Source organism: Diceros bicornis, chromosome 3, assembly GCF_020826845.1.
Source record: "Diceros bicornis minor isolate mBicDic1 chromosome 3, mDicBic1.mat.cur, whole genome shotgun sequence".
Classification (NCBI taxonomy): Eukaryota; Metazoa; Chordata; class Mammalia; order Perissodactyla; family Rhinocerotidae; genus Diceros; species Diceros bicornis.
In genome coordinates this window covers 80,947,342-80,972,579 of record NC_080742.1, presented here as the reverse complement: position 1 = coordinate 80,972,579, position 25,238 = coordinate 80,947,342, and the positions used below count along the sequence as shown (strand labels likewise).

At 38.0% G+C, this 25,238-nt stretch overlaps 1 protein-coding gene across 1 annotated transcript in view; it reads left to right on the top strand.

Annotated features, from left to right (window-relative positions):
- Nucleotides 1-25,238, top strand: part of CHCHD3 (coiled-coil-helix-coiled-coil-helix domain containing 3) — a 267,569-nt gene that overhangs the window by 188,263 nt on the left and 54,068 nt on the right. Inside the window, exon 6 of the mRNA XM_058530204.1 lies at nt 24,839-24,909. Coding sequence (XP_058386187.1) covers nt 24,839-24,909 — 71 coding nt within the window. The remainder of the gene's footprint in view (nt 1-24,838; nt 24,910-25,238) is intronic.

The window sequence follows — 25,238 nt, the reverse complement described above, 5'->3', positions numbered from 1 at the left end:
GTCTAAAAAACAAAATCACCAAACAGTAACCTTTCAAAAAAATCTATCTGTATGAACCTCTAATGTCTTTCTCATGTAATTTAAATTCATTTAAATTCATTTTTGTATTTCTCCCGTAACTTCCTGGTGTCTTTACTGCTTCTGCCTCAAAAAACAAACCAAAAGCCCAACTAATATTGGTTCGGCATCTTAAATTATCTTTTATAAGTTCAGGTCTTGTGTTTTTGAAAGTATATTTTAATGACTGAAGTATTCAGTTGTTAACAATAGAAATTATGGGAATTATAAGGATTAAACCCAGTTTCTCAATTCCAGATTAATGCCTTTTTTTATTTGAATATGCTACAGTTTAAAAGCATAAGCAACTGTTGTAAGTTGTTTTTTCTTTCTCATTTTCTCTGTTGTACAAAATATGGTAAAAAGCCTGCTAACTCGCCACCTTGAACACCCACACTGCAGTTTAAAAAATTTCCCATAGCCTATTTTATATAATGTACTTTCTGGATCTTCCTGTTATCTGAAGAAAATCATTTTTCTTTTGAGAAAATTATAGCTCTTAAAGTTTATCCACATAGGAAAACAGGGTATTGGTAGTTACTCTTTATGCTCTATAGTTCTCATTGTTCCTTTATCCTAAAATCAGTAGTGGAGATAAAATACTCTGTGTTCATGGTAAATATTTTAAGGAACTTAAATATTGACTTTTATTTAACGTATTTTTAGTAGTAACTTTATCTCTGCACATTTTAAGGGAGAGAGAAATGTTTGCTGATTTCAGTTAACAAGTGAAATAAAAATTCTAAAATATATATAGAATTGGTGCAATGATAAATATGGAGGTTGATGATGTTAATGGTTGTAACGGTTCTTTAGTAAATAATATTAAACCTACCCTGTATGTTCCTCAGTCAGTTTTGTTCATTTCAAGAGTGATTTGATGACTGTCCTCCAATTTCTTAGTCCCATCTGTGATTTAGAATACTTTTATAATTTGCTTGGATTTTTGTAAACTTTTGAAAAGTAATTACTGCTTTAACTGACAATATTTTTATTACTTTTTTAAAACAAGCATTTTAGTACCTTTATTACCAACAATTTAGAACTTTTGCTGAACGTCTTTTTATTTTCTTTGCTTTATTTGTCACCATGAGCTGCTTACCAGGCTCCATCATTTGTTTAATATTTATTTAGAGTGTACCGTGTGGCAAGATCCATTTTAGGCCCTGGGGATATAGAAGAGAGGAAAACAGACACAAATTCCTGTTTTCATAGAGTTAACACTCTGTTAATATAAGACAGTCAGCATCAAATTATTTTATGTCAAGTGATGATGAGCTTTATGAAGAAAAATAACTCATAAAATAAGAGAGAGAAAATGACAGTGCGTTAGGCGGACGGATGGAGATGCTATTTTATTATAGGGAGGCCTCTGGTTAGGTGCCACTTGAGCAGGGACTTGAACACCTGGCATGAGCCATGCCTATCGGGGAAGAGCCTTCTGGCAAGTCCTGCTGAACGCCATTTGCCCAGATCTCTTGCCTTGATTCCATGCCATTTATTGCTGTAGTGGATTCTTCACTATCTTTTCAGAAAGTGCCAGGTTTGCTTCTCAAGTACAATATGTGTCTTTCCAGGCCTGGCAGACGGTGCTTATTGTGGTCTGCGCTTTGTTAGCAGATCACTTCTGTGTCGAGTTCAAATGGCACTCTGATTTCAAGAGTGATTCTAACCCTTGTTCTCCTACAGGAATAGTAAATAGGCACTGTGGATCTGGTAAGCAAATACTGAAGTATTTTTTTAAGTTCCTTATCGAGTGCAAATGTGCCCCTGAGTCTCCCTGTGACCTTGCACTCCTTTCCTCAATACTCTCTCACCCCACAATCCAAGTCAACCTGAATAATCCTACCTAACTATTTGAAACGAAGAGTGGCAACATTTATTGTGAGCTCACGATTTGCCAGCACTGTGCTGCGCACTTTATACGCGTTATTTCATTTACTGTTTCTGGCTGTTTAGGACTGTTATCCTCATTTTACAGACAAGGAAAGTGAGCCAGAGTAATGGTGTGTACTTTATCTGAGGTCTCAGAGATAGTGAGTGGTGGAGCCAGGATTTGAACCCTGGCAATCTAAGCCCACATTCTCAACCTCTATACTACACAGACTCATGGGAGGTTAGAGTTGGGATGGGATTGAGTTATAGACACAAAGGAGCTAAGTGGACCTCTTTGACTCAGAGTCCCCCTACCGAAGCTAAACCGTATGTAGATTATCCACATAGATGTTTTAATATTAGATGGTCAGAAATTCCTCCTCTAACCGCGTCCATAGATTGGACATTGTTAGCCTGTCCGCAAGGTTGGCAGACCTGTTTTCACCACCTCCATGTTCCCTTTCCTGCTTTCGGAGCTACCATTTGCACCTGTCTTTGTACTGAGTCTCCAGTTTTGGGTTGGTTGGTTGGTTTGTTTTTTCTCTTTCACCTTAGAAGGAATTACCGTCTTCACTTTTAGGGTTCCTAGTGCCCCCACTGCCCTCTGACGTCCTCCCTATCATTAAAACAGGAAAGGGTTGGACTCCCCAAAGGTTTCTTTGCCGTGGAGAGTCTGCTGAAACTGCAGTAGTTGGGCACAACCGTCAGTGTTAAAGTGACCGTCCTGGAGCTTTGGGGGGGGACATGTTCACTCTCCTAGCATGGGTCATCACTCTCTTTTTCCCCTTCCTGTGATATTTTTCTTAAGACACTCAGTTAAATGATATTGCTTTCCATTCCATTTCGTATAATTTTATTAGGTATTTAAAGGCATCTTTGTACTGTAACCCCTTTTATCTGATAAATTAAAATTCATTTTAATGGTCTGTCTTACCATTTCTGACTGTAGATAATGCAGTGATAATGACAGAGGTATATAATTGGGACACATCCTTGTAATTAATAGAGGTATTGCTGACTTTGTATTTGAAAATAGTATTTGTTCTGAGCAGGATATCTACAGAATAATACGAGAGTTTTCAGAACTTCTTATATTCTTTTTAGGGTCTTTAGTTTGTTGAGTCATTATTGTAGTTTGAAGTTTAGGTTTATAATATTGCCACTCATCTTTTGAAATTGATGTATTTCTCAACATGGCCAGATAGTACCAGAATCAAGAGAAAATAAGCTTTGTGTTTCTTTCAGACTGGGATACATTTCTGCTATTCCTTCCCTCCCTCCCACCTTTCATTCAAGAGACATTAAATGCTGGGTGACAAGATTCATGGACATCATTCCTTTTTCTTAAGGAGCCAGTAGGCTAGCGGGAGGGTAATGGATATGTAAATACAGGGGTTGGTTTACAGTATGATAAATTCTTTAGTGAAAGTTATACCAATCATTTAGTTTAACATTGCCTCACCTTCCCATTCCTTGAGACCAGATGCTCGAATTTTAGATAGACCAAGGGTTAGCATACTATGGCCCACATACTAAGAATGCTTTTTACATTTTTAAATGGTTGGAAAGAAATCAAAAGAATAATTTCATGACACACAAAATTTATATGAAATTCAAATTTCAGTCTCCATAAATAGTTTTATGGGAACTCAGCCATGCTCATTTGTTTGCATATTCTCTGTGGCTACTTTCACACTAAAACAGAGTTGAGTAGTCACGAGAGACCGTATGGCCCGCAAAGCTTAAAATATTTACTATCTGGCCCTTTATGGAAAAAGTTTGCCAAGCCTTCCTTTACGCATCTTTTTTTTTCCCCCTAGAAATTGCTGAGGATGAATGATAGAGCAAAGATTTGTTGAGTTTCAGCTATGTGACGGGACCTGTGCTAGGCACACGAAACAGGAATAAACATGGAGGGCATATTCCTTCCCTCTTCGAGATCATAGTCCAGTGAATGGAAGACAATTAACAAAGACAAAATTAGCCAAAATAATTAGATTATGAAAAGTACGATTAAAGAAACATGAATACTGTGAAAGAAAATAGATTGGAGAAGTGCTGTTTTAGAGGAGGTGTTCTGAGAATGAAACAGTTAAGAGGAAGAACAAGAACAGTCTACACAGAAGTTTGGGAAAGGCAGAGGCAAGCAAGTAGGATCTCACTCCCTTCACACGCACACGCATGCACACGCGCACACACACACACCACCCCCCCTCCCCCCAGCCCCCTCTCCGGCTTCTTCCAGTTTTCTTCCTTCTCGGGAAGTGGCACCGTTGTCTATTCAATGATTGAAGCTAAAAATCCAAGACATAGTTTTGATTCTCACATTCTCTCCCTTCTCCTTTCAATTCATCAGAAAGTTCTGTTGATTTCTACCTCCAAAACACAGCTCAATTTTGTCTATTTTCTAATTCTATTGCCAGCATAGACCAAGCCTCTATCATCTCTCATCTAAACTCTTGTAATCATTTGTCTCCTACTTCCATTCTCAGCCCCACCCACCACCACTGACTATTCTCCAACCAAGAGCTACAGTGATCTTTTAAGAACTTGAGTCAGATTATATAATTTGTTTGCTTAAAACCCTTTGTTGCTTCCCCATTGCCCTTATAATAAAATCCCAAACCGTAAACTACCTGTTAAAGAAGAAGAAAGGAGGAAAGTATGACCTGAGAGTAGGGAGCTGAGAGCCCTTGATGTGATGGACTAGAAATAAAATGAGGAAAGAGAAAAGAAAGAAAGAAGGGTGATTCCTGTGTTTCTGGCTTCAGCCTCTGGGTAAAAGGTAGAACTGTTTACTGAGCCTAGGAAGACCAAAAGGAATAAGTTGGCTCATTGAAGCAAGGAAATGACTATGGGGGTGCAAGTCACAAATTGTGTTTTATCCATTTAAATTTGGGATGCCTTTGTGATAGCCAGGTGAGTTGTCAACAAAATGTTTAGACTAGTGAGTGTGGAGTCATAGGCGCAAGGGCTTGGCTGGGTGTATAAATTTGGGAGTTGTCAGCCTGTGGGGGGAATTTTAAAGCCATGAGACTGGAGGAGCTCCCTTAGAGATCAAAGGTAGGTGCAGAAGAGAAGAGGACTTGGAACCAAGCCCTGTTGTCTGAACTGGGTTCAGGGTGGTTAACTCTGGGGAGGACAAAGTCTGGCAGAGGAACACTGGATAGGATGGTGCAGGACTATATTGGATGGTGCCAGATAACAGAGGACTTGTGCTAATTTATTCAGGGAAGTATTTCTCCATCATCATGGAGGAAATGAGAATTTGGACTAGAAAAAAGGAAAAGATTATTAAGAGAGTTTTCTATAAGCAACGTCTTTGAGCAGTCAAAATTTAATTCAAATAAGTTTAATTCGTAATATGCAGCTTAGGAGTTCATTTTAATTTCATTTGTATAGGGTGAAAATAAGTTTTGTCCTTTATAATTGCTGTGTCAGAAAGGTCACATGTTCATCAATTTGTTACCCCGTTCCCCTCTATGATGTTTCTATGATGTTTCTTCCGTTATTTGGCTTCAGTTTGTGACGTAGAGATTTAGAAACAGTGTCTAGATACCCATACAGGCATCACAGCCTCTTAGCACCTATATCTGCTTTTGTTTGTAATTACAATAGACTTATCACCCCTCCTCCCTTTTTTAAGCTAAGTAAAATAAATAATTAGAAATTTTTTTAAATATAATAACTTAAATAATAGTCTATTGAGGCAAGGTAATGGGATTTAATTAGAGGCTAAATGCCACCTCCTACATGAAGTCTTCTGATCGTTCTGTTTACGTGCGATCTCTTTTCATAGGTATTTAAGTTTTTATGTTGCTATTTGGAAATCACTATAGTACAGCCGTTAAGAATATTATCTCTGGGGCCAGGCTGCTTGGATTCAATCCTGGCTGTGCCACTGACAAGCTCAAATGATCTGTTAATTACTCAACTTTTTTGGACCTCAATTTCCTCCTCTGGAAAGTGGAGATAATAGTACCAACCTAATGGTGTTATTGTAAGGTTTAAATTAGATAATCCATATAAAGCACACAGCATAGTGCCTGGCATATAGGTTTGTGTTAATAAATGTTAAATATTACTATTAACACATCTAAACTCCCTGGCAGATTCTATATTAGTTGAGGACAGAGATTGTGTGGTATAGATTTTTATGGCCCTCTCCTATAGCTCCTTATATATAGTGAAGCATTTGAAAGATTTTACTTTATCTCTGTAAGGAAGTCCCAGAAAGACTTTTACTTGTATAAAGTAAGTGATTTAACTAAATTGAAAAATCTTATTTTTCATCCCATGTTGTGTAATGGAATCTGTAGGGGTTGTTAACCTGTGAACCATCCCTAAAGAATCTATATTGCTTTTTAGCCAAGCTGGTTATGTAAAAGATAGTACAAATAAGGGAAACTCGAGCATCTAAGTCATTGTAGCTCAGCTATAATTTTTTTTTTTTTTAACGAAGTGTCCTCTGGCTTTATGTTGACATTAACTATGTTGGGAGACAGAACATGAATTAATCTTTGGAAAGTTATATTGCTGTGTTCCACAGGCTTCTAAGCTGTGGTTGAACATTTAAGGGGGCTTTTAGTGAAGTTATTGAGTACGTTGCTGCATCACTTCCTTCCATTGAGGTCACTGAAAACTAAGGCTTTCATAGTGATGAAGAGGATCTCTTCTAGATGGTAAACTGAGGCTTCAGGGTAATGATTGAACTGATCAGTGTTGAGTCTAAATATCCTACAGGGCAGTCTGGCTACCCAGGCAGCTCTGAGGTCAGATTTAGGAGTTATTTAGAAAAAATGACAATTTTTTCTAACAGTTTAGCTGAACACTTAGCTAAAAGATGATACAGATTTGTAAAGGTAATATTCTTACTAGCATTTATACTTTTTATTATCCCCAAAATGATTCAATGGGACTTGAACACTATTTTAGGCAGTATTGTATCAGGAAGGCTGGAGTTCTCTAATGTACTAACTCTAAGTGGGCAAAAGATTAAAAACCGATTTTTGTTTGTATAATCAGCACTGGCACAATACTAGGCTATTCAAGCTTTGTTGAACTGGGGACTAAACCCCAGAAAGTTGATATCAGAGAATTAGGAAGATCAAGGCAGGGCTGGGATAGGCCAGCCGCTTGAGGGGTTGTGTTAGTGGCTGACAGCCTCAACACAACTTTCTGTGCATTATTGCTTCTGCTTTTTGTTAAGAATGAAAAGTGTATAACAAAAGTTGGTTCAAGGGAAGTGAAGCCAAAGAGGAAGGAGGAAAAAAGTATTGAAGACAGATGGACTCTAAATGAGCTCCAACCTCCTGATTGGAATGACTTGCGTCTCCACATAGAGAATTATAGACAAGCATGCTGGCTCTGTGTATGGAGTGACACTGCCTCAGAAGACAGTGAGGGGATCCCATTGCCCTCTGGACCAAATAGTCTTTTGGCTGGAATGAGATAGTTGAGCCTCTAAATGACTTCCTTCTCCTTCAACTCTGATTCTTTCAACATAGGGGCAGCCTAATTTTTAAAACAAGGACCTTGAGACTCAGAGAGGTTGAATGGCTTGCTCAGGGTCACAAGGAGTCAGGCCAGCCTTGGGAAGTGACCCCTGTCGACTAGAGGTCTTCAGCTCTAAAATAAACTGCCTTGTGGGATATGCCGGTCTCCCCGTCACCATCAGTGTTTTAGGCAGAATGAGAGTGATCATTTGTCAGGGATGCTGTAAAGATTTCTGCGAAAGGATTCAACAACCTGTTAGGTCCCTTACAACTTGCAAGTCTATGATTCTAGCTCCACTGTCTGTTTTAATAAGACAGTGTTCTCTCCTCGGCTGCTCAGCTTCTTATAGAAATAGATCTTTAAAAGCATTTTGTCACATTTTCTATTTAAAATAGCAATTAGCTTTGCATCTCAGATGCTTTACGGTGTACCATGTGTGTCATTCATTTGCAATATTAGTTCGCCAGCTAATAGCCCACAATTTTAGTTATATATGAAGTGGTGGTTTGCTGAAATAACATTGCAGCTCCTCACTAAACCAAAGCTCAAGAAAGCTTCTTGTCACAGAGAGACCCTCATTTTCCCAGCTGTCAACCTGACTGATATTTTAATTTTTCTTCCCTGTAGAAAACTGCAGTCTCTTATCCAATAGATAAATGAGTGAACCCCCAGGAAATGTGGCAGAATGTTTCTGTTTGCCAATGCAATAAATGCAGAAGCTAATAAATGTCTACTTCTATCAGGAGGAGGTGTGTAATGAGTAAATGATGAGAAAAAGAATTCAGGGAAACAAATGATCCATCCAATCTAAGATGACAAACAATTTCTTAATAACTTGGCCTCTAGTTGGAGAGAGGGCTTTCACCAGGCAAAGAGAATGCCTGTTGAAAGTAAGCCTAGCACAAGGCCGTTTACATCTAGCTGCTGATGGATTTAATCTGGTTACATCTGGGTCACACTGAGCAATAAGCCTCGATTCAAGCACAGCTTGGTTATTGCAGACTTCCCTTGCTCTGTAATTTCTGTGAATGTGCACTAGGAAAAAGAATCATTTCAAGGCCTAATTCACATTGCTTACCCCAGATTACATTTATATTTCACATTTGTCTTTTTAATAAAGACCTTTTTCAAAAGTAAAGATCTAGTCTCTTTCCCCTGAGATGTATTCAGATCACAGGGGTTTCACAAGAACTTCTTTCCTGTGGAGTGAATATGCTATTCTATAAAGCACTTTTGTAGACCTCAACTCTCTAAATCCCCAGGGTGTGCCTTTGTGGAAACTAACAGAATACAGTCTGCTTTGTCGCTGGTGGATGGCTGCGTTCTTGCTTACAGGTCTTGTTGGAAGGACTTGCACTAGGCAGAAGGCACAGTGTGATTAAGATGGAGTAAATGAGGCCTTGGAAGAAGGAGTCGCAATCCACATTGAAGATGTGAGAGAAAGACTCCATGCCAGACCTAAAGATCATTTGATGAGATGCATTTTATTATCACTCCTTTGCAGGATCTCTCTAAGAACATTTCTCAGAAAAGTCATGTGGAAAAGATTGGCTACTAAATACCAGCAGTTTTCAGGGACAGATTTTCATGAATATTTCTAGAAGAAGACTATCAAATTTGCTTACTGGGTCTTCCATAATTATCTTTTCTTCTCCATCCCGCCTCTCTCTCTCTCTCTCTCTTTTTTTTTCTTTTACAAGTAAGACACATTCTGGCCTGTTTTAGTACCACATGAGTGAATGCATTTCTGCAGTAGAGTGAAACTTTTCAGTAGTAGTAGGGTTTAGGGCCATAATGCACGGAAATGTTAATGAGTCATCAGATAAAAGCTGGGCAGAGGCCATACTACAGGGCCCTGGGTGTACTTGGCAGCATACGAATGCGCCTTAGAGACTCGGGAATCCTGCACAGTGCTTTCTAAGGGAGAGCCATTATACCTGAAAGCTAAGACTTTTCAATGTGCTTCTATTCACATGCATATTTCTATGCCAAATCTTTCAAAAGGCCCTTCCTTTGAAATACAAAAAGATAAACATGTCTTTGAAATGGATAGGTGATCCCTTTGGCTCTTTTGAAATCTTTCTCCATTTCATATCTGAGATTTTAACCCTTAAATGAAGACTGACTCTTCTCTTCACCTGAGTAGCTTTGTGCACATTGCCAGCATTTGAGAGAACCATGTCACAGTCATTATTCACATCTGAGTTTGGGCTCAAAATCGATGAAAGGAAATTAAACTTGAGATAGGTGTTTCGTCTGCATTGGATCTTATTTTGCTTGGGTATTGCGGTTCATTCTTTTGTGACTGTTAAATATAATACCTCCGTGGTCAAAGAAAATCATGAATTTGTCAAGTACTGTACAGAGTATAAAACTACACTATTTTAAAGTCTCAAGACCTAAGGCCTTACAGCCCTGGACTTAGAGCATAAGACCTGGGCTGATTTGGTTCTAGCACTTACTGCCCATGGGACATCAAGCAAATGTGTAACCTTGGTTAAACATACCATTCCTGTAGATAAAATGATGACAATAGCCTCCCACCTTAACTTCCTCCTTGGCTGTTTTTTCCCCCCAAAAAATCAATTGAGATAAATCATTGTTTCCTAACCATATTTGCTGGTGGAGAGTCCAGATATCCACCAGCCTCCCAACAGTTTCAAGATCACTTGTAAAGGTGGAATCCCCAGAGCCTCTGCTCTTTCCAGGGACTTTTTCATATGACTATCACATTCCCATAGATTGTAAGCACTGGACTCGCATAACTACTTTTAGAAAAAATAGTCCCCTTAGTTACTAGTGCCTTGCTCTTAGGAGATGGGTGTCCGTAAATATGAGTGAATAAAAAATGAACATTGACCCACTTAACAAATGGCAGAAGAATTTCCTAGACACTAACAATAAATAGGGTTTTAACCGTCATAATTTAAAATAGATTTTCTCCTTCTTTTAAAATTAATCCGTACTGTATTATCTGTATTGGCTCATGGCTGGGTACATTTGTAGCTTATGGAACTGCCAGGTTTTTGTTTTTATTTTTTTGGTTTTGGAGGAGAGCTGGTACAGTTTAGAACATTATAAGAAACTGTTGTGTAACTGTCATTCTTAAATGGATTCACCAAGGACTAAAGCTTAAAGGAATTTAAATATTTCTTCTCTCCTTTTCCCTCTTCAGGAGAGGAAAAAAAGCCTAAACGACTCCTATCTTTGCATTGTATGGATGATCTATTACTTATTTTAGCTGTCCTCTGTAGTTGAATACTTAAGTTGCTTTTCATTTTTCAATATAATAAACTCTGTGAGGAAAAAATTTTAGCTAAATTTTTATACACACCCATGATTATTTCAGATATTTCTAGAAATATTTCTAGAAATGAAACTGAGTCAAAGGCATTTGAAACGTGTTGCCATAAATTGTACCAATTTATACTCTCACCAGCAAATTATGAGAGCCTCTTTCCTCATATATTCATTAACACTTGATACATCTGTGTAAACAGAACAAAACAAAAAGCAAACAAAACAGCCAATTTGATAATGGTAAAATGAAATGATTTTACCAATCTTGGTCTCACAAATTTTCTATAACCTATCAAATGCTACTTTCAGGGAAACATATGTACCAAATCCCTGTACTCTAGACCTTTTTTCCAATCAAGAGATTTTGAAGAATGGCATTTTCTCTTAGGTGAAAGTTTTACTTAGAAAATAATAAAATTGTTTCTGCAATTTTGGCTTTAGTTGGGTTTTACATAGTTTTTCTCCTAGACCTCTGATGGTGCACAATGCCAGGGACAAAGGTAGATCCACAAATGAGAAACTGTCGTGGATGGTAATTCCATGCCCCTCACCTGCACCACATGCAGGACTATTCAATATAGGTGTTAAAAGGGTGAGCACCCTAGCTCTTCATGAGTAAATCTCAGAGGTGACACACACAGTTTTCTAAGCATAGTGATGAAATTATCTTCTGAAGCTTAAGAATGCTTTGCCATATCTGCATCTTTGGAGCACCCTTGTTAAGGCTTTCAGCTCTAACTCTGCAGAGGTCAGTCAGAATGTTTTCACCATCTCACTCACCTGGGAACTGTGCACGGTCTGGGATTCTGAGCTTGTCTGTGGCGCTCTCCCTTTACGGGAGCGGCTTATTTTCCGTGGTGCTGGAAAGGTATTACCTCTGAACAAATAGATTTGAGTCCGTTCAGAGTTGATGCTCAGCTGGCGCCGAGGAGCAAAGAGATCAGCTATGTCATGTCTGTAAAAGAGTTCAAAGGTTTGCTCAGTTTTCAGGAAAGCTTTTTTTAAGTAGGTTTTCTGGATCAGAATGAGTTATTGGTGTTGGCCTCTATCGTATTTTAAAACTTCAGGTGCTGGGCACAAGTGGGAGAAAGGCAAACTTTGTCTTGGCCTCCAACTTCTTCTTTCGGGACCCCTTTCTTCCCTGACGCTTCTTCCTTGTAGGTTTCATTTTTTTTTACTCTACACACTTATCTTTTGCCTTTGGAAGCATTAGTCTTGCTCCCACGTGTTTGGTTATGAGTCCCTATTAGGAAGTTAACTGATAATAAGCCAAAGGGTAATAAATGGATTAGCTTAGAGTTTCTCAATGTGGATTCCCAGGAAATAATCTCAGAAGGTCTTCTAATCTCTATGAAAATCTTTAAAATTTGTGTTTTCTGTTCTATGATTTCTATGATTATTTCTATGATTAATATAACCACATTTTCAGTCAATAGAGTGGATCTTACAAGTTTGAGGAGTGCTGGGTTGGATGACAGAGCTTGCTAGCTTCCATGGCATTTGCGTTGTAACATGGAGCTCTTGGAGGCTAAAGGACCACAAAACTGAAGGCAGTTATCTTTGTGTCCTCGGATGAGTGTTGCTTATGTTTCTCTTCCCACTAGCCTTTAACAATGTCTTCATCCTCCCATCCCTAGGGCCCACCGTGGGCCCAGCCCATATTAGCTCTTCAACAATAAGTGCTTTTGAGTGAGTGAATTTTAGATTGGCCTCTTGGAGGGCTGGAAAAGGAGGTGAAATGGGTAAACTAATATCATCAAAGTGAGCATCTGTGTAAATCCTTCAGATTCTTTGTGTAAAATTGTGAATGAAGAACTAAAGAGAGTTGGTGATAAAAGAGCTAATGTTTGCCTGCTTCTCTACAGTAAAGAATATTGTTTACAGCTTTCTGTTTAGCCCACAGTTTTCAAGAGGACACTGTGTGCATGCATGCACGTCAGTGTATGTGCTGAGCAAGTGCAGAAGAGTTTGTTAGGTTTATAGAGTTCCTTTCCACAGGAGACGTGAGTCTCTGGTATAAGACCAGCTAGGGTAAAATGGAACACCAGCCTGAAATGTGTTGGCAAGACAAATGCGACACTTTTTGTGCAGAGCCATCCAGTGGGTGTGCTGTTAAACGTGCATGTAGCATCACCTCATTGAGCACTTCACAAGTAAGACTTACGACCTTGAGAATGGCTGTCACAATAGACAGCCCTCAAGAGAATGAGAGGTTCCTGTGCTGGTAACATGCAGTAATGTAAGAGTTACTAACAGGTCTTGCAAGACGTCATGGTAAATTCTTGTGATAACCCTTTTATAACTGTGAAATTGCTTTGTCTCACCATTGTAGAAGATACGGTGAGACGCACAACCGTGTCAGGAGCAGAAGGGTCTCAGGTGTGTAATATAGAAGTCTTTTAAAAGGTGAGCGTAGAAGGGTGATACTGTTTTACCTCAGGTAGAAGAGCCATAAACAACAGAAAGATTGAAGACCTTTTATTGACGTTATTATAGAAAAGAATAACAGTGAGAAAAATTAGTACCTGATATTTAAGATAAATGGGAACTTGTAAATAAGCGTGGTTAATGGGAGCTGTGGGCAGGAAAGGGTGAGAGTCACTTTTCTAGTAATATCTACATAACTTTACTTTTTTGTATGATATGAATTTAGATGTAATGCCTGTTGGAGATTAAGGCATAATTCATTTTCTTATAAAAATGATACAAGCCGTGGTAAAAACTTAAATTGTTCAGAAGACTATTAAATAAGAAGGAAAAATATATCCTCCTCACGTCCCCTCTCTAGGGATAACAGCTGTTCCTTGCAGAACATTTCTGGGTGTTTGTGTACATGTACGTATACTTATCGTTTTATGAAATATACTATTGAAATTATTTTACAATTTTCTGTTTTCCGTACTACTTGGACCCCTTTCCATCCATATCAACACAAATAGATCTTCCTTATTTCTAAAGGGCTGCGACTAAAGTTTTACAAGTGGAGAGAACTCTGATAGGAAATTTGAAATGTCTGACAGAAAAAGCTAGAGAAATTGAAAGGAAATGAAAACACAACTGATTTAAGAACTGAATGTGAGAGAGAGTGAGGTACTTCAGAGAAATACAGGGCTTTAGAGAGTCATTAGAAAAACCACTTCCTAGAGATAAAAGATTCCGTACAGTGATCCTATGGCACTGTAATTCTTTATTAATTATACATTTATTTGTGTGATTTTTAAATTTATGTCTGTCTCTTCTAGTATACCATAATCTCCATAAAAACGGGGCCAAGCATCTTGTTCTTTCACCCTTATGTTCCAAGTTCCTGGTCTAGTGTCTGGCACAGACCTTCAGAAGTTGTAGAATGAAGAAATGAACAAATGAAAGGAAACTTAGAATGCCGAGTGAGTGTTTGGTGCAGTTGTTTATTTCAATTGCTCAGATGAAGAAACTGAGGCATGAGATAATATAACTAATATATAACTAATATAACTTGTGTAGTGGCAAGGCTGTTGATGACTCTAGGATTCCTATTCTAATTAGAAAACTAAATCAAGAAAAAACCTGAGACTCTAATTAGTGAAGTTTCTAAAGTGCTTAGAATAAAATAGAAATGCCAGAAGAAGCTCTGAATAGTTCTGTTTCTTTGTAGAAGAAATAGTCAAGATGGAATGAAAGAGAAAGTACAAAAGCAGTTTATTAATTTTGCCAAGCTGCCCAGGAAATAATAGGGTTTTCGTGAAATGTGGCTTCTTAGAGATGGTAAGATTTGATGCTAGAGTTCAACATGGCCTTAAAATTTTTAAATTTTTCCTGTTCTTTGTCAGAAAAGGAGAGGGGCAGAAGGAAACAGATTTCTGACAAGTGGAAGTAAAGCATTACTGCAAAGAAAAAAGATGCTCCTAGTGTGTCATTGCATCTGACTTTATTAAAGTTATTCATGAGATTTAGAAGAAGTAAACATATCAGCGCTGAAGGAAGGTCTATTCCTGGTTAATTTGACTCTCTATATCATGCAAATGGAATGGCTTAAATTAGAAAGAAATTTGTTTTTCTTATTTAATAAAAGTCTAGACGTGGGCAGTCTAGGGCTGGCGTGGTGGCTTCAGTGTCATCAGAGACCCAGGCAGCTCCTATTTAATCCAGCATCCTGGCATAGGGTTTTCCTCTTTAAGGTCAGCTTATGTTCCAGGACGGCTGCTGGAGCTCTGGCCATCACATCTACATTGCAGACTGGAAAAAAGAGAAAAGGCAAAAGGGCTGAAAAGATTCCCTGCCACCTGAGCTCAGCTCCCTTTAAGCAGCCTACCTGGAAGTCCCACACAGCAGTTCTCTTACAGCTCAGCCTAAGTAGAAGCAAGCTGAAAATTTTAGTTTACTTGACCATATGTCTAGCTTAAAACTCGGGTTATCTAAGGAGGAGGGAAAGATGTTGGGATAAGCTACTGATAATCTTTTCCACAGGGAATCTTCATTTGTCTTTCCTATAGAACTTAATAGTCAGAATTTCTGCTTCATTAAAAACTGCTAAATTAGTAATTTATTATTGATCACTGGTGATATGGATTTGAAAAAAATAGGGCTGAGAATAATTAAGATACACTTAACAGACGTACACAAATAGTTATTAGCATAAATTTAGGGGTACTTAAGATGAATACCTAGCCTAGCCTTTTGAGTTTATCACTTACACAAAACAAATAGCATTACTCAATGTTAGAAAAATGGAGAGACAGTTTAAATCCACCCCTTTGATGATCATTCTTCAGGTTTGTGCAGTTGTGTAGATAACTGATGGAGATCCAGGCTCTCTTGGCTTGGCTGGGGAGCCAAGGGTTGTTGGTGGGAGTGGTACTGTGATCGGGAACCTCTGCCTTTCACAAGGAGAAGCCAGGCTCTATGCCCAGTGCTAAACTCACATTGTCCCATTAATACAATCACCCCAAAAGATAAGGTCCTCATTTTAGGTGTTAAAAAGTGAGACTCAGTTTAAAGAACCCAAACCATTTCTTGGTGTACCTTTTAGAAACGGAATACTGAATCTGATATACCATGAATCTGAACCAGTGTTGGCAGTTTGCAAGCTGTTTAAATACACAGCGTATTTATTTAGACAGCATTCTCCTGAGCAGGGGATTAAGGGGAGGGAAGGGGATAAAAGGAGAGAGTCCAGAGACAATGGAATCAAGGCTATGGGTTTAAGGAGTGCCAATAATGAAAGGTTCTTTAAGATGCCAGCTACTCTATTCAAGGGCCACTTTTCCCACTGAGAATTATCACATTCCTTTCACTGCTCCTCTGCCCACTTATAACAGATTTCAGAGTGTACAGGAACACAGAGAAGGCAAAATTTAAACCAGCCATTAGGCTTTCTGCTAGAAGCTTTGTCAGGAGAAATACTGAAACCAAGGTCAACTAAATTTAGACCATTAGTGATATATTTTTTTAATTTTATAGCTCTTAAAATTGTTGTGGTAAAAATTTAGTTACATTGTAAAGTCAGTCTCTTGATTCTGTCTGATTGTATAAAAAGACAGGATGGTTGAGGAAGCATGAACTCTTTTTGGCCATCTAATGCTATTCAGTAAGCAACTGTTTCAAGGCTTCTGTGCCTGGAATTGTATTCATGCTGCGTTTGTAGCATTAAATTGGGTCCCCAAATGCTTGGCTCTCAACTTGGGGGAAGTGTACTTGCCTCTAGCTGATTACATATTGTAACATATTTCCTGGGTGAGTGTTATAACAAAAAGTGTAAATAAGTCTGTTTTGAATCCAACTACTTAACAATGGGAATGCTCAATAAGAACATTGTCAGTAGGAAGGCTTTTATTGGTGTTTGTACACACTAGACCTTTGTTTGAAATAGCTAGCCAGATAGAGTAACACTTGTGCTTGGGTGCGTTGTAGGAGGAATAGAGACCTACGGTTGTTAGCGGTAATTATAGATCAGTTCAGAAAGAGAAGAGCCGCACCTTCAGCTAGTTTGCTGACATCCAAGGTCAGACTTGTATCCTTCTCCTATTCACTCTTGCTAAACATCAGCAGTTACCACAATCCTTGAATGGACAGTGAGTAGGAGTATTATTCTCCTCTGAGAAATAGTGTCTGGCTACCAGAATTTAAATCGTACCTCAGTATGATGTGTTATGTAGTCATGCCCAAATCTCCATATGAAGCGTTTTGTAAAAGAACTGACAAGAGCTAGTTAACAAATTTTCCTTGTGACCTTTCTGATTTGTTCTTGTCTCATATGCTACAGGTATGATCATATTAGTTATAATAGAACAGAAATAAGGTTCAGAACCTGAGAAAATATTGCCAGAATACTGTATGTGCATGTTTTCTTTTGATCTAATTTAGAACTTGAAAATAGATACTTTTCAAATCTAGCAATAAAGTGTGTCTGTGCATGTGCATTTTAAAATATACTTTTAAAGGGAGACTCTCTGAAAATGGAAAATGGCAGTGTATCACACATTCAAAAACTTGGGCTATAGCCAGCCTGAAGACTTGGGAATGATGCCCACTCTTGTTGATTCCCATTTCCTTCTTATACCATCTAAAAACTTTGTTCTTGAGTATCAGAGTACCAGATGGGTAAATCCCCCCCCCCACTCCAAATTAGAAGTTCAAAGGAGATTGGAAAGAAATATTAGAATGCTTGCATCTAAAATCAACCATGCTGTTTTGTGCATGATTTTATGCTGTCAGTTCAACTATCTGTAACAGGTATGATAAATTGGCTCAATAAACACCAATTCCAAACTCCGTCCTTCTCTTTCTTTACTCGAGAAGTGAGAAAACAAAAATACTCAATTTCCCAGTCTCTTTTGCAGCCAGGGTTGTGCATGATGTATAATTCTGGCCAAAGAGATGTGAGTGGAAATCTCTAAAGAGGCCTCTCTTCTTTACCTTCCTCATCTTCCTTCCTTAGAACATGGGCATGGCGACTAGAGATGTTGTAGCTGTCTTGAGACCATGAGGACAACAGCTAAATGCCCAGGGTGCCTGGAAGGAATACAGAAAAGGGCCCAGTGGTTTGATGATATCCTTGGCACCTGTATCAGCCCTGGGTTCCAACGTCCAGACTTCTTATTACATGAGACAAATAAACCCCTTATTGTGCTGTTATTGCAATTGAACACAATCTTAAGTGGTACCCATTTCCTTTTTATGTGGCATAGCAGACTAAAGTGTTTGTCGATTTGTAGGAGACATATAATAAAGGTGGTGTTGCTCCTTCTCTGTGTTATGTTATTTCATTTACTTTAGACTTGTCTCTGTCCCATCCTGTTTTAAGTAAGAGCAAAAGTTGGAATGCAGTTTAGTGTTACTTTAACTTATTTCAGTAAGTTTCGTGTCGCATACTTGGCAGAGTGCTCTAAATATAATGATAAATAGGACGATATACTTGCTTTTAGGGATCATATGGACTAGTTGGGGAGACCACCCAAAGACATATATTGTTGGTACAACATGGTAAGTGCTATGATAAAAGCCTGTGAGAACATGGAAGCTTTTACTGTATAACAAACTACCCCAAACTTAGTGGCTTAAAACAACCACCTCATGATTCTGCAGGTCACCAATTTGGGCTGCTAACAGCTGGGCACTTCTGGTCTCGGCTGGGCTTGCTTGTGGTGGAGTTGGCTGGGCTTGCTTGTGGTGAGTTGGCTGGTCTAGGATGGCATCAGCCGGGATGACTTGTTGTCTCTTCTTCTCCAGCCTGGGCTTATTGACATGGCACCTGGGCAGGCTTCTAAGAGAGGCTTACGTTTGGAACTGGCACATTGTCACTTCTGTCACATTCTGTTGGCCAGAGCAAGTTACAAGCACAGCCCAGATTGAAGAGGTGAGGAAATGGACTCCACTCTTTCATGATGAGAGAAGCTGTGAGGTCATGTCACCAATGGGCGTGAATACAGAAAAGAGTCAAGAATTGTGGCCAGTTTTGCAATCTGCAGCAGGGCTCCGAGGGAACAAGAGAGAGGTTCAGCAACAATTTTCTGAAAGGAGTTCATCTCAACATTTTAAAGTTGAAGATAATAGCATGCTCTTTTTTGTTAGCACTTAATAAAAAGTGATGCCATCAGCCATCATCAGTTCTGGCATCATTTTCCAATATTGCCAATTTCTATTCTTCTTATCTATCGAACATTAGTTTTAAAAATAACCCATAAGAAAATGTTGTTCTGAGAAAGGAAAAGTTGCATGTTAAGAAGTACAGGATTGAAATAGTGGTTGGACTTTTCTTTAATCTAACATTTTTCCTGGACCATTTAAGGGGATTCTCTTTCCCTAAAGATGCTCCATAATTAAAAGGTTCCATGAGGAAATCATTTTGAGAATCATCATGAGTAGGATTTCTCATCTTGGAGATACAATGCATAGTAAGAATTAAGGCCCTAGGAAGTCCTGGCGTTAAAGTACTTTTGCTATTTAATATAATTAATTGGATTTCACTGGTGATAAAATATTACTGGTTTGATTTTTATATGGACTAGTTAGTGTCACTACACTATATATATATATTTTGTTTTTCCCCCCATAGCCATTAACATTCCCAACACTGCTCAGCCATTGTCTTCACATTTCCCATTTTTCTTAAGGGACAGAAGAATAGAACAGATGAGCACTGTAAGCAAAATTCAGTGATGATTGCCTTAAGGAAGAAAAGATTTTTGTTTTTTAAAGATTTAAATTTTTATTAAAATGGCTTTTGAAAAAAATTACCAAACACTATATACCCTTTTTTTACTGCTCAATAATTTTTAATAATAATAGGTAACATTCCTATAATGCTTACTATATATAGTCCCAGGTACTATTCAAAGAGCTTTGCATGAATTATCATATTTAATCCACCAAAGAATCCTATCAGGTCATTGTTGTTACTCTGTCCCCAGTTTACAGATGTGAAGCAACTGGTGGGGTGGAGTACGTGTTCTATTCCAAAAGGATGGAGCCATTATTCGGCAGTCTGGCTCCCAAGTCATGCTCTTAACTACCACCCGGTTCTGCTAAGAATTGCTCACCTAAGTGCAGAGTGCTGTGGATAACATATTCATGTTGTAAATGAAATATATTAAAAATTGTGTACAGTGGAACTTTCAATCTCCCCAACTCAGTTTGTTGCCTGTATTTGTAGTAATTGATCCCTAGTGCCTTAGGTTGGAAGATGTTTTAATATAGAAAATGAAAATGCCTCTTGTTTCCAATGATGTCTTGTCCTCTAATATAGGTGACAGAAACATCTCCCAGATCTGGAATTATGTTGTTATTTTGGAGATAGTTCACCTCCTAGGGACTCCTGTTTCACTTATCTTTGACAAAAAACGACAAGCCTGTATCAGATTTTTGGTAGTGTTTAAACATCTAAAAGATACTGTCATTCTATCTATTGTCTTAAAGAAAATCTTGGTGGAAAGTGTGTTTTATGCTTACATCAAACAGTAAAAATTTGTTTTAAAGGAAGAAAATAATAAATTAGACTTTTAATATCTGATTTAAATAACATTTACCTGCCACAAATCCACAGTCTCACTGGACAAATCATGTCAAGTATTTTACCTGCTGTTGATGGAACAGGAAACCAAGCAGAATGAATATGAATGAAGATATTTTTTGAATTTTAGGTTCTGAAGGACCTTACAGGCATAAAAACAATATGGCTCTACACAAAGCAGTGAACATTCATTGAAAGACCGCTTTGTCAGATCATGAGCACCTTTCTCTACCTGTTCTTCTTGGTTTTTTTTTTTTTTTTTTTTTTGCTGAGGAAGATTCGCCCTGAGCTAACATCTGTGCAAATCTTCCTCTATTTTGCACTGCCACAGCATGACTGACAAGTGGTGTAGGTCCGCGCCCAGGATCCAAACCTGCGAACCTGGGCCACCGAAGTGGAGCGTGCTGGACTTAACCACTTGGCCACGGGGCCAGCCCCTTGGTTCTCTTTTGAAGGTCATCTCACCAGGTTGTTTCTCCCACACCCCATGCAGTATGATGACTTAGTATATCAACAAAGTTTGGAGGGGATATATATGTATATATCGTTGCTTTGTGTATGGCCATATTTATATACGTAAATAGTATAATCTCCACCTTCTTTGGAAATAGGAATGTGGATGTTACTTATTTGAAGCACAGACCACACAGGTCTTAAAATTTTGCTATTAGAAAATGATCAGACAGAAATACAATTGATGTAAGTGTGTACTGCTGCAAACTGTAGGGCTGACCAAATAACAACAAACTTGGTTGTAATGATACATTAAAATAAGAGTAATTTATAATTAGTAAACAGGAATAGCAGTATATACAACCTAGTACCATCTCCAGACAAGACAGGTAACAGAAGCATCCCTTCTGAAAGTTATGGTATGTCTCCTACCTATGAGTACCTGTTCAGAGTAGGAACATTGCACATTGGTAGGCAATGTGTGAAGCTGGAGTTCCTGGGGCAGTTTGGGGTCCAGTTTGGAGAAGGGAACATTGCTTCTGTGGTATTCATCCCAATAATGTGTAATAGTATCAGTCTAATCATGAGAAAACATCAGGTAAACCCAAATCGTGAGTCATTCTACAAAATATCTGATCAGTGTTCTTCAGGAGTGTCAAGGTCGTAAAAGGCAAGGAAAGACTGAGGAACTGTCATAGATTAGAGGAGACTAAGGTGCCATGACAACTAATGCAATATGGGATCTGGGATTGAATCCTGGAAGAGAAAAAGAACATTAGTAGAACTGGAGAAATCCAAATAAAGTCTGTAGTTTAGTTACTACTAGTTACCAGTATTGTATAACATTGTTAACTTACTAGTTTTGATAATTGTACTATGATTATCTAAGATGTTGACATGAGGGGAAGGAGGATGAAGGGTATACAGGAACCTTCTATTTTTGCCCGTTTTCTGTGTCTAAAATTATTTCACAATACAAAATAGAAAAAAAGTACTTTTATTTAGTAATGTGTGGACTTTCTGCAATAGCTTAGCATTCAAGAATATATATAAAATCTTGACTTAGCCAATCTCTTCAGCATGTGTCCCCCCCACACACATACTTTTATGTTCTAGCCAAACTAAATTATTTGTTATTGTTAATTAGCTCCTTTGGGGAGAGGGAGTAGAGTAATACAATTTTTGTAAGTATTACAAAGTATTTATAACCAATGTAACAACTAGCTGTGTACACCTCATTTTGAGAAATATAACAGTGCAATGAAGCCCTACTGTTTTCTGTTCCTTTATGGCATTCTGCCCCTCTCGTCCCCTTCCATCACAACCACCAAACTGCCACCGCTTGGAGATAATCAATGGAATTTGCTATTTACTAATCCTGTTTCTTTATTTTGCACTTTTCCAAACTTGACATAAATTGTACCCTACCGTATCTACAACTTGCTTTTTTTGTTCCACATGTGTGTCTAATGCATTCTTTTTCACCACTGTATAGATTTCCACTGTATGAATACCAGTATTTATCCATTCTCCTGCTGGCAAGCACATTGAGGGTATTTTTTATTTTGTTTTAATTTTTTTAATAGTGGTTCATTTTTAAAAGTATTTTATGAGACCAAAAGAGATCTCTGCTCTTTCCTGAACTCCAGTAACACTATGCACAACTTCTAACTTAGCCTTCATAACCTTCCATTATAATTATTTTTCTTTTCTCTTATATCATATGGAAAACTTCTTGAGGATCCAATTCCCCAAGATGAACATTATCGGGATAATAAGGATTTAATTTTGTTGATTTAATAAGTAAATACTGAAATGAATTAAATAATGTCTACATACAGATCTTGGGCACATTTGTGTTTATTCCCTTAGTTGTTATGTGGCATTGCCTCATGGGGACTTTTGTTGTTAGAAAGATCTATGCAGTGTGGGAAACTGGCCACTGAGGTGGAAATATGGAGCATGAATAAAGATTAAAACTTTAATTTGAGAAATTATATTCTAAGTCTGCAGCCAACACAGGTACAGGTTTTTTGTTTTTGTTTGTTTAACATCCTAGGGGAAAGTTTGACAAAATCAGTAATAATTTTGCCTGCATTTGGCATTACCAAGCAGAGGGGAGCTCACTAATTTATATTACGGCAGAACTCTTGCTTTTGTGCATCATTATTGTTAGAAAGCGTAGTATTTACTTTTGATCATTTCGAATTTGTACCCAGAATGGAATTGTGCGAATTAGTTCTTTTCCTCCAAAATCTATCTTATTTGAATGTTGATCTTACTCTGCAAAAACCCTGAACAGGATTCAGAGCTCTCTTGCCTCTCTTGTTTGGTTTGTTACGACAGCTTTGGCAGAGATAAGCAGGGCTAGTGTCATCTGTATTTCACAGATTAGGAGCCCTGGAAAGGAGGCTGGAAGAAGTTGGAGGACCTGTTCAGCTTCGCAGAACAGAACCAGAAACCAGATCTTTTAACCTAGTCCTGTCTGCCCAGACGTTACAGGTTCAATGCTTACAATAAGTGGAAGTATTAATCAAGGTGTTGTTTTTTTGCCAGCATTTTGTTAGATAATTCAGCAACATAATGCCCACTTGACAGTTCATCATAGTAAGATGGGGAGTTTCTCATCAATGTTAGTGGCAGGGACTGCCTTTTTGCTGCCCTCTTTTTTAGAAGGGTTCGAAGAAAAGCTTAAACCAAACATTGCAAAACAGCATGTCATGACTGGTGTGTATTTTAAAGGAAAGAGAAATCTCATAAGTGGAACTGATAGGAAGGCGTGACACAACCTAAAGTTAAAATATCTGAGAAGACAAATGGCTTTTTGATAGCTTGAGACCCACAGATGAATTAAAGCCTCTCGGCATATGGACTAGTGCAGTTGATCACTCAAATTGCAATTTTAAAAAATACAGAAGCAGCACGCTTAGAATATTGTCTTCATGTTAGAAATGCACTTTTGTGCTTGAAAATGATAAAAAATTACAATCGATCTTTACAACTGTTCTGTTCATCTTTATTGATCAGGTGCAAGAAAGATAAATCGCAATCCAAATAAGATTATAGTAAATGTTAGCATCGTAGGGGACTCTAGGTTGATAGAGAGCCATTCATCATCTCAAATGGTGACCTGTCCATTGCTGCAGTCACCCTGAGTCTGCTGTCTAATCACATACCTATTGATTTTATCTACATCCAACAAACCTGGATGTGACTGTCATTGGGCAACCCGGATTGTTAAATGCAAAGGGGTCACTGGTGTGAAGAAGATTTCATTTTCATTTTCTCACCAACCAACAATGATTTATTAAAAAATAAACTACCCCAAGTCATGCATGTGAAACCTGAGTGATTAGGGAATGAAGGTGCACAATAAACCACTGTATTGTGTTGAGTTCTTTTGTGCTGCAATGCATTTTGCAGGATATTTCATTGAGTCTGGGGGTTCATGGGGTCATTTAGGCCATCTCCTACAGTAAGACAGGTTTCAGAGTAGCCAGCCAGAATGGATAATTTTGCTGCCCCAGGAAAGGCATTACTTTGCTGTTGCGACTTCATTTATGTTGCTTTGTCTGTTCATTCATGTAATAGTGGAAATATTTTTTATGTAAAAATTACCTAAATCTGCCCCCTTGTTTTGCTGATTAATTTGTTATAATGTTGATGCTCTTGTGGTGATGTTGAGGTGATAGAATACATTCTATTCCATGGAGTATCCATCTTGAGTACAAAAATACTGTGTAAAAAGAAATGATTATTTAATATCCTACATAGAACACTGGAATAATAGGCAAATGTGATATGTGTGAATTTCATTGTTCATTCAGTCTCAAGCATCTTTTGATGTTGCAGTGATAGATTCCAACTAAGGGAGATCTAAGTAATTTTTCAAAAATATGTTAGGAATTTTCTCAGAAGGATCAAATAATGATGAATTATAGTTAGGAAAATTTACTCTGTAATTACAACCTGTATTCCAACAACTGTACTGTTATTTAAATGGATACCTTTACATGTATTTTTATAAGTTTCCATGCCACTTATATGAGAAATCTGTCCCCTGCTTGAGTGGCTGAAACAAGATTTTGTGTATTTTTTGTAATTCTAAGTCTTGTACACATTTTGTCCTCTTGAATAGTGAAAACTTGTACTATTAATCTTTATCCACAGAGCTCAGAGTTCTACAAAGTCACCACTGAACAATATCAGAAAGCTGCTGAAGAAGTGGAAGCAAAGTTCAAGTAAGTTTTTAATGGTATTATAACTATTTTACTCTTCTTGACAAGATGACAGTATGACTTTATTACTTTTTGAACAGAAGACAGTTTATGTAGCCCTCTAGAATACTTGAAAGTGTGTTGGGTGGTTGAAATGGAGCCATGTTACCTGCTGTAATGGAATTCAGATGCAAAGAAAAGGCATTTGATGAAAGCTTGTTGCAACTCAATTTTATGAACTAAGGGGAAATTGAAAGCAATAGTAATAGAATTTTCATTTGGAATAATATATAAGATAGGTTTTCCTGGGTTATGAAGGTGATGTTAAATTGCTATCACTGTTGGGGCCGGCC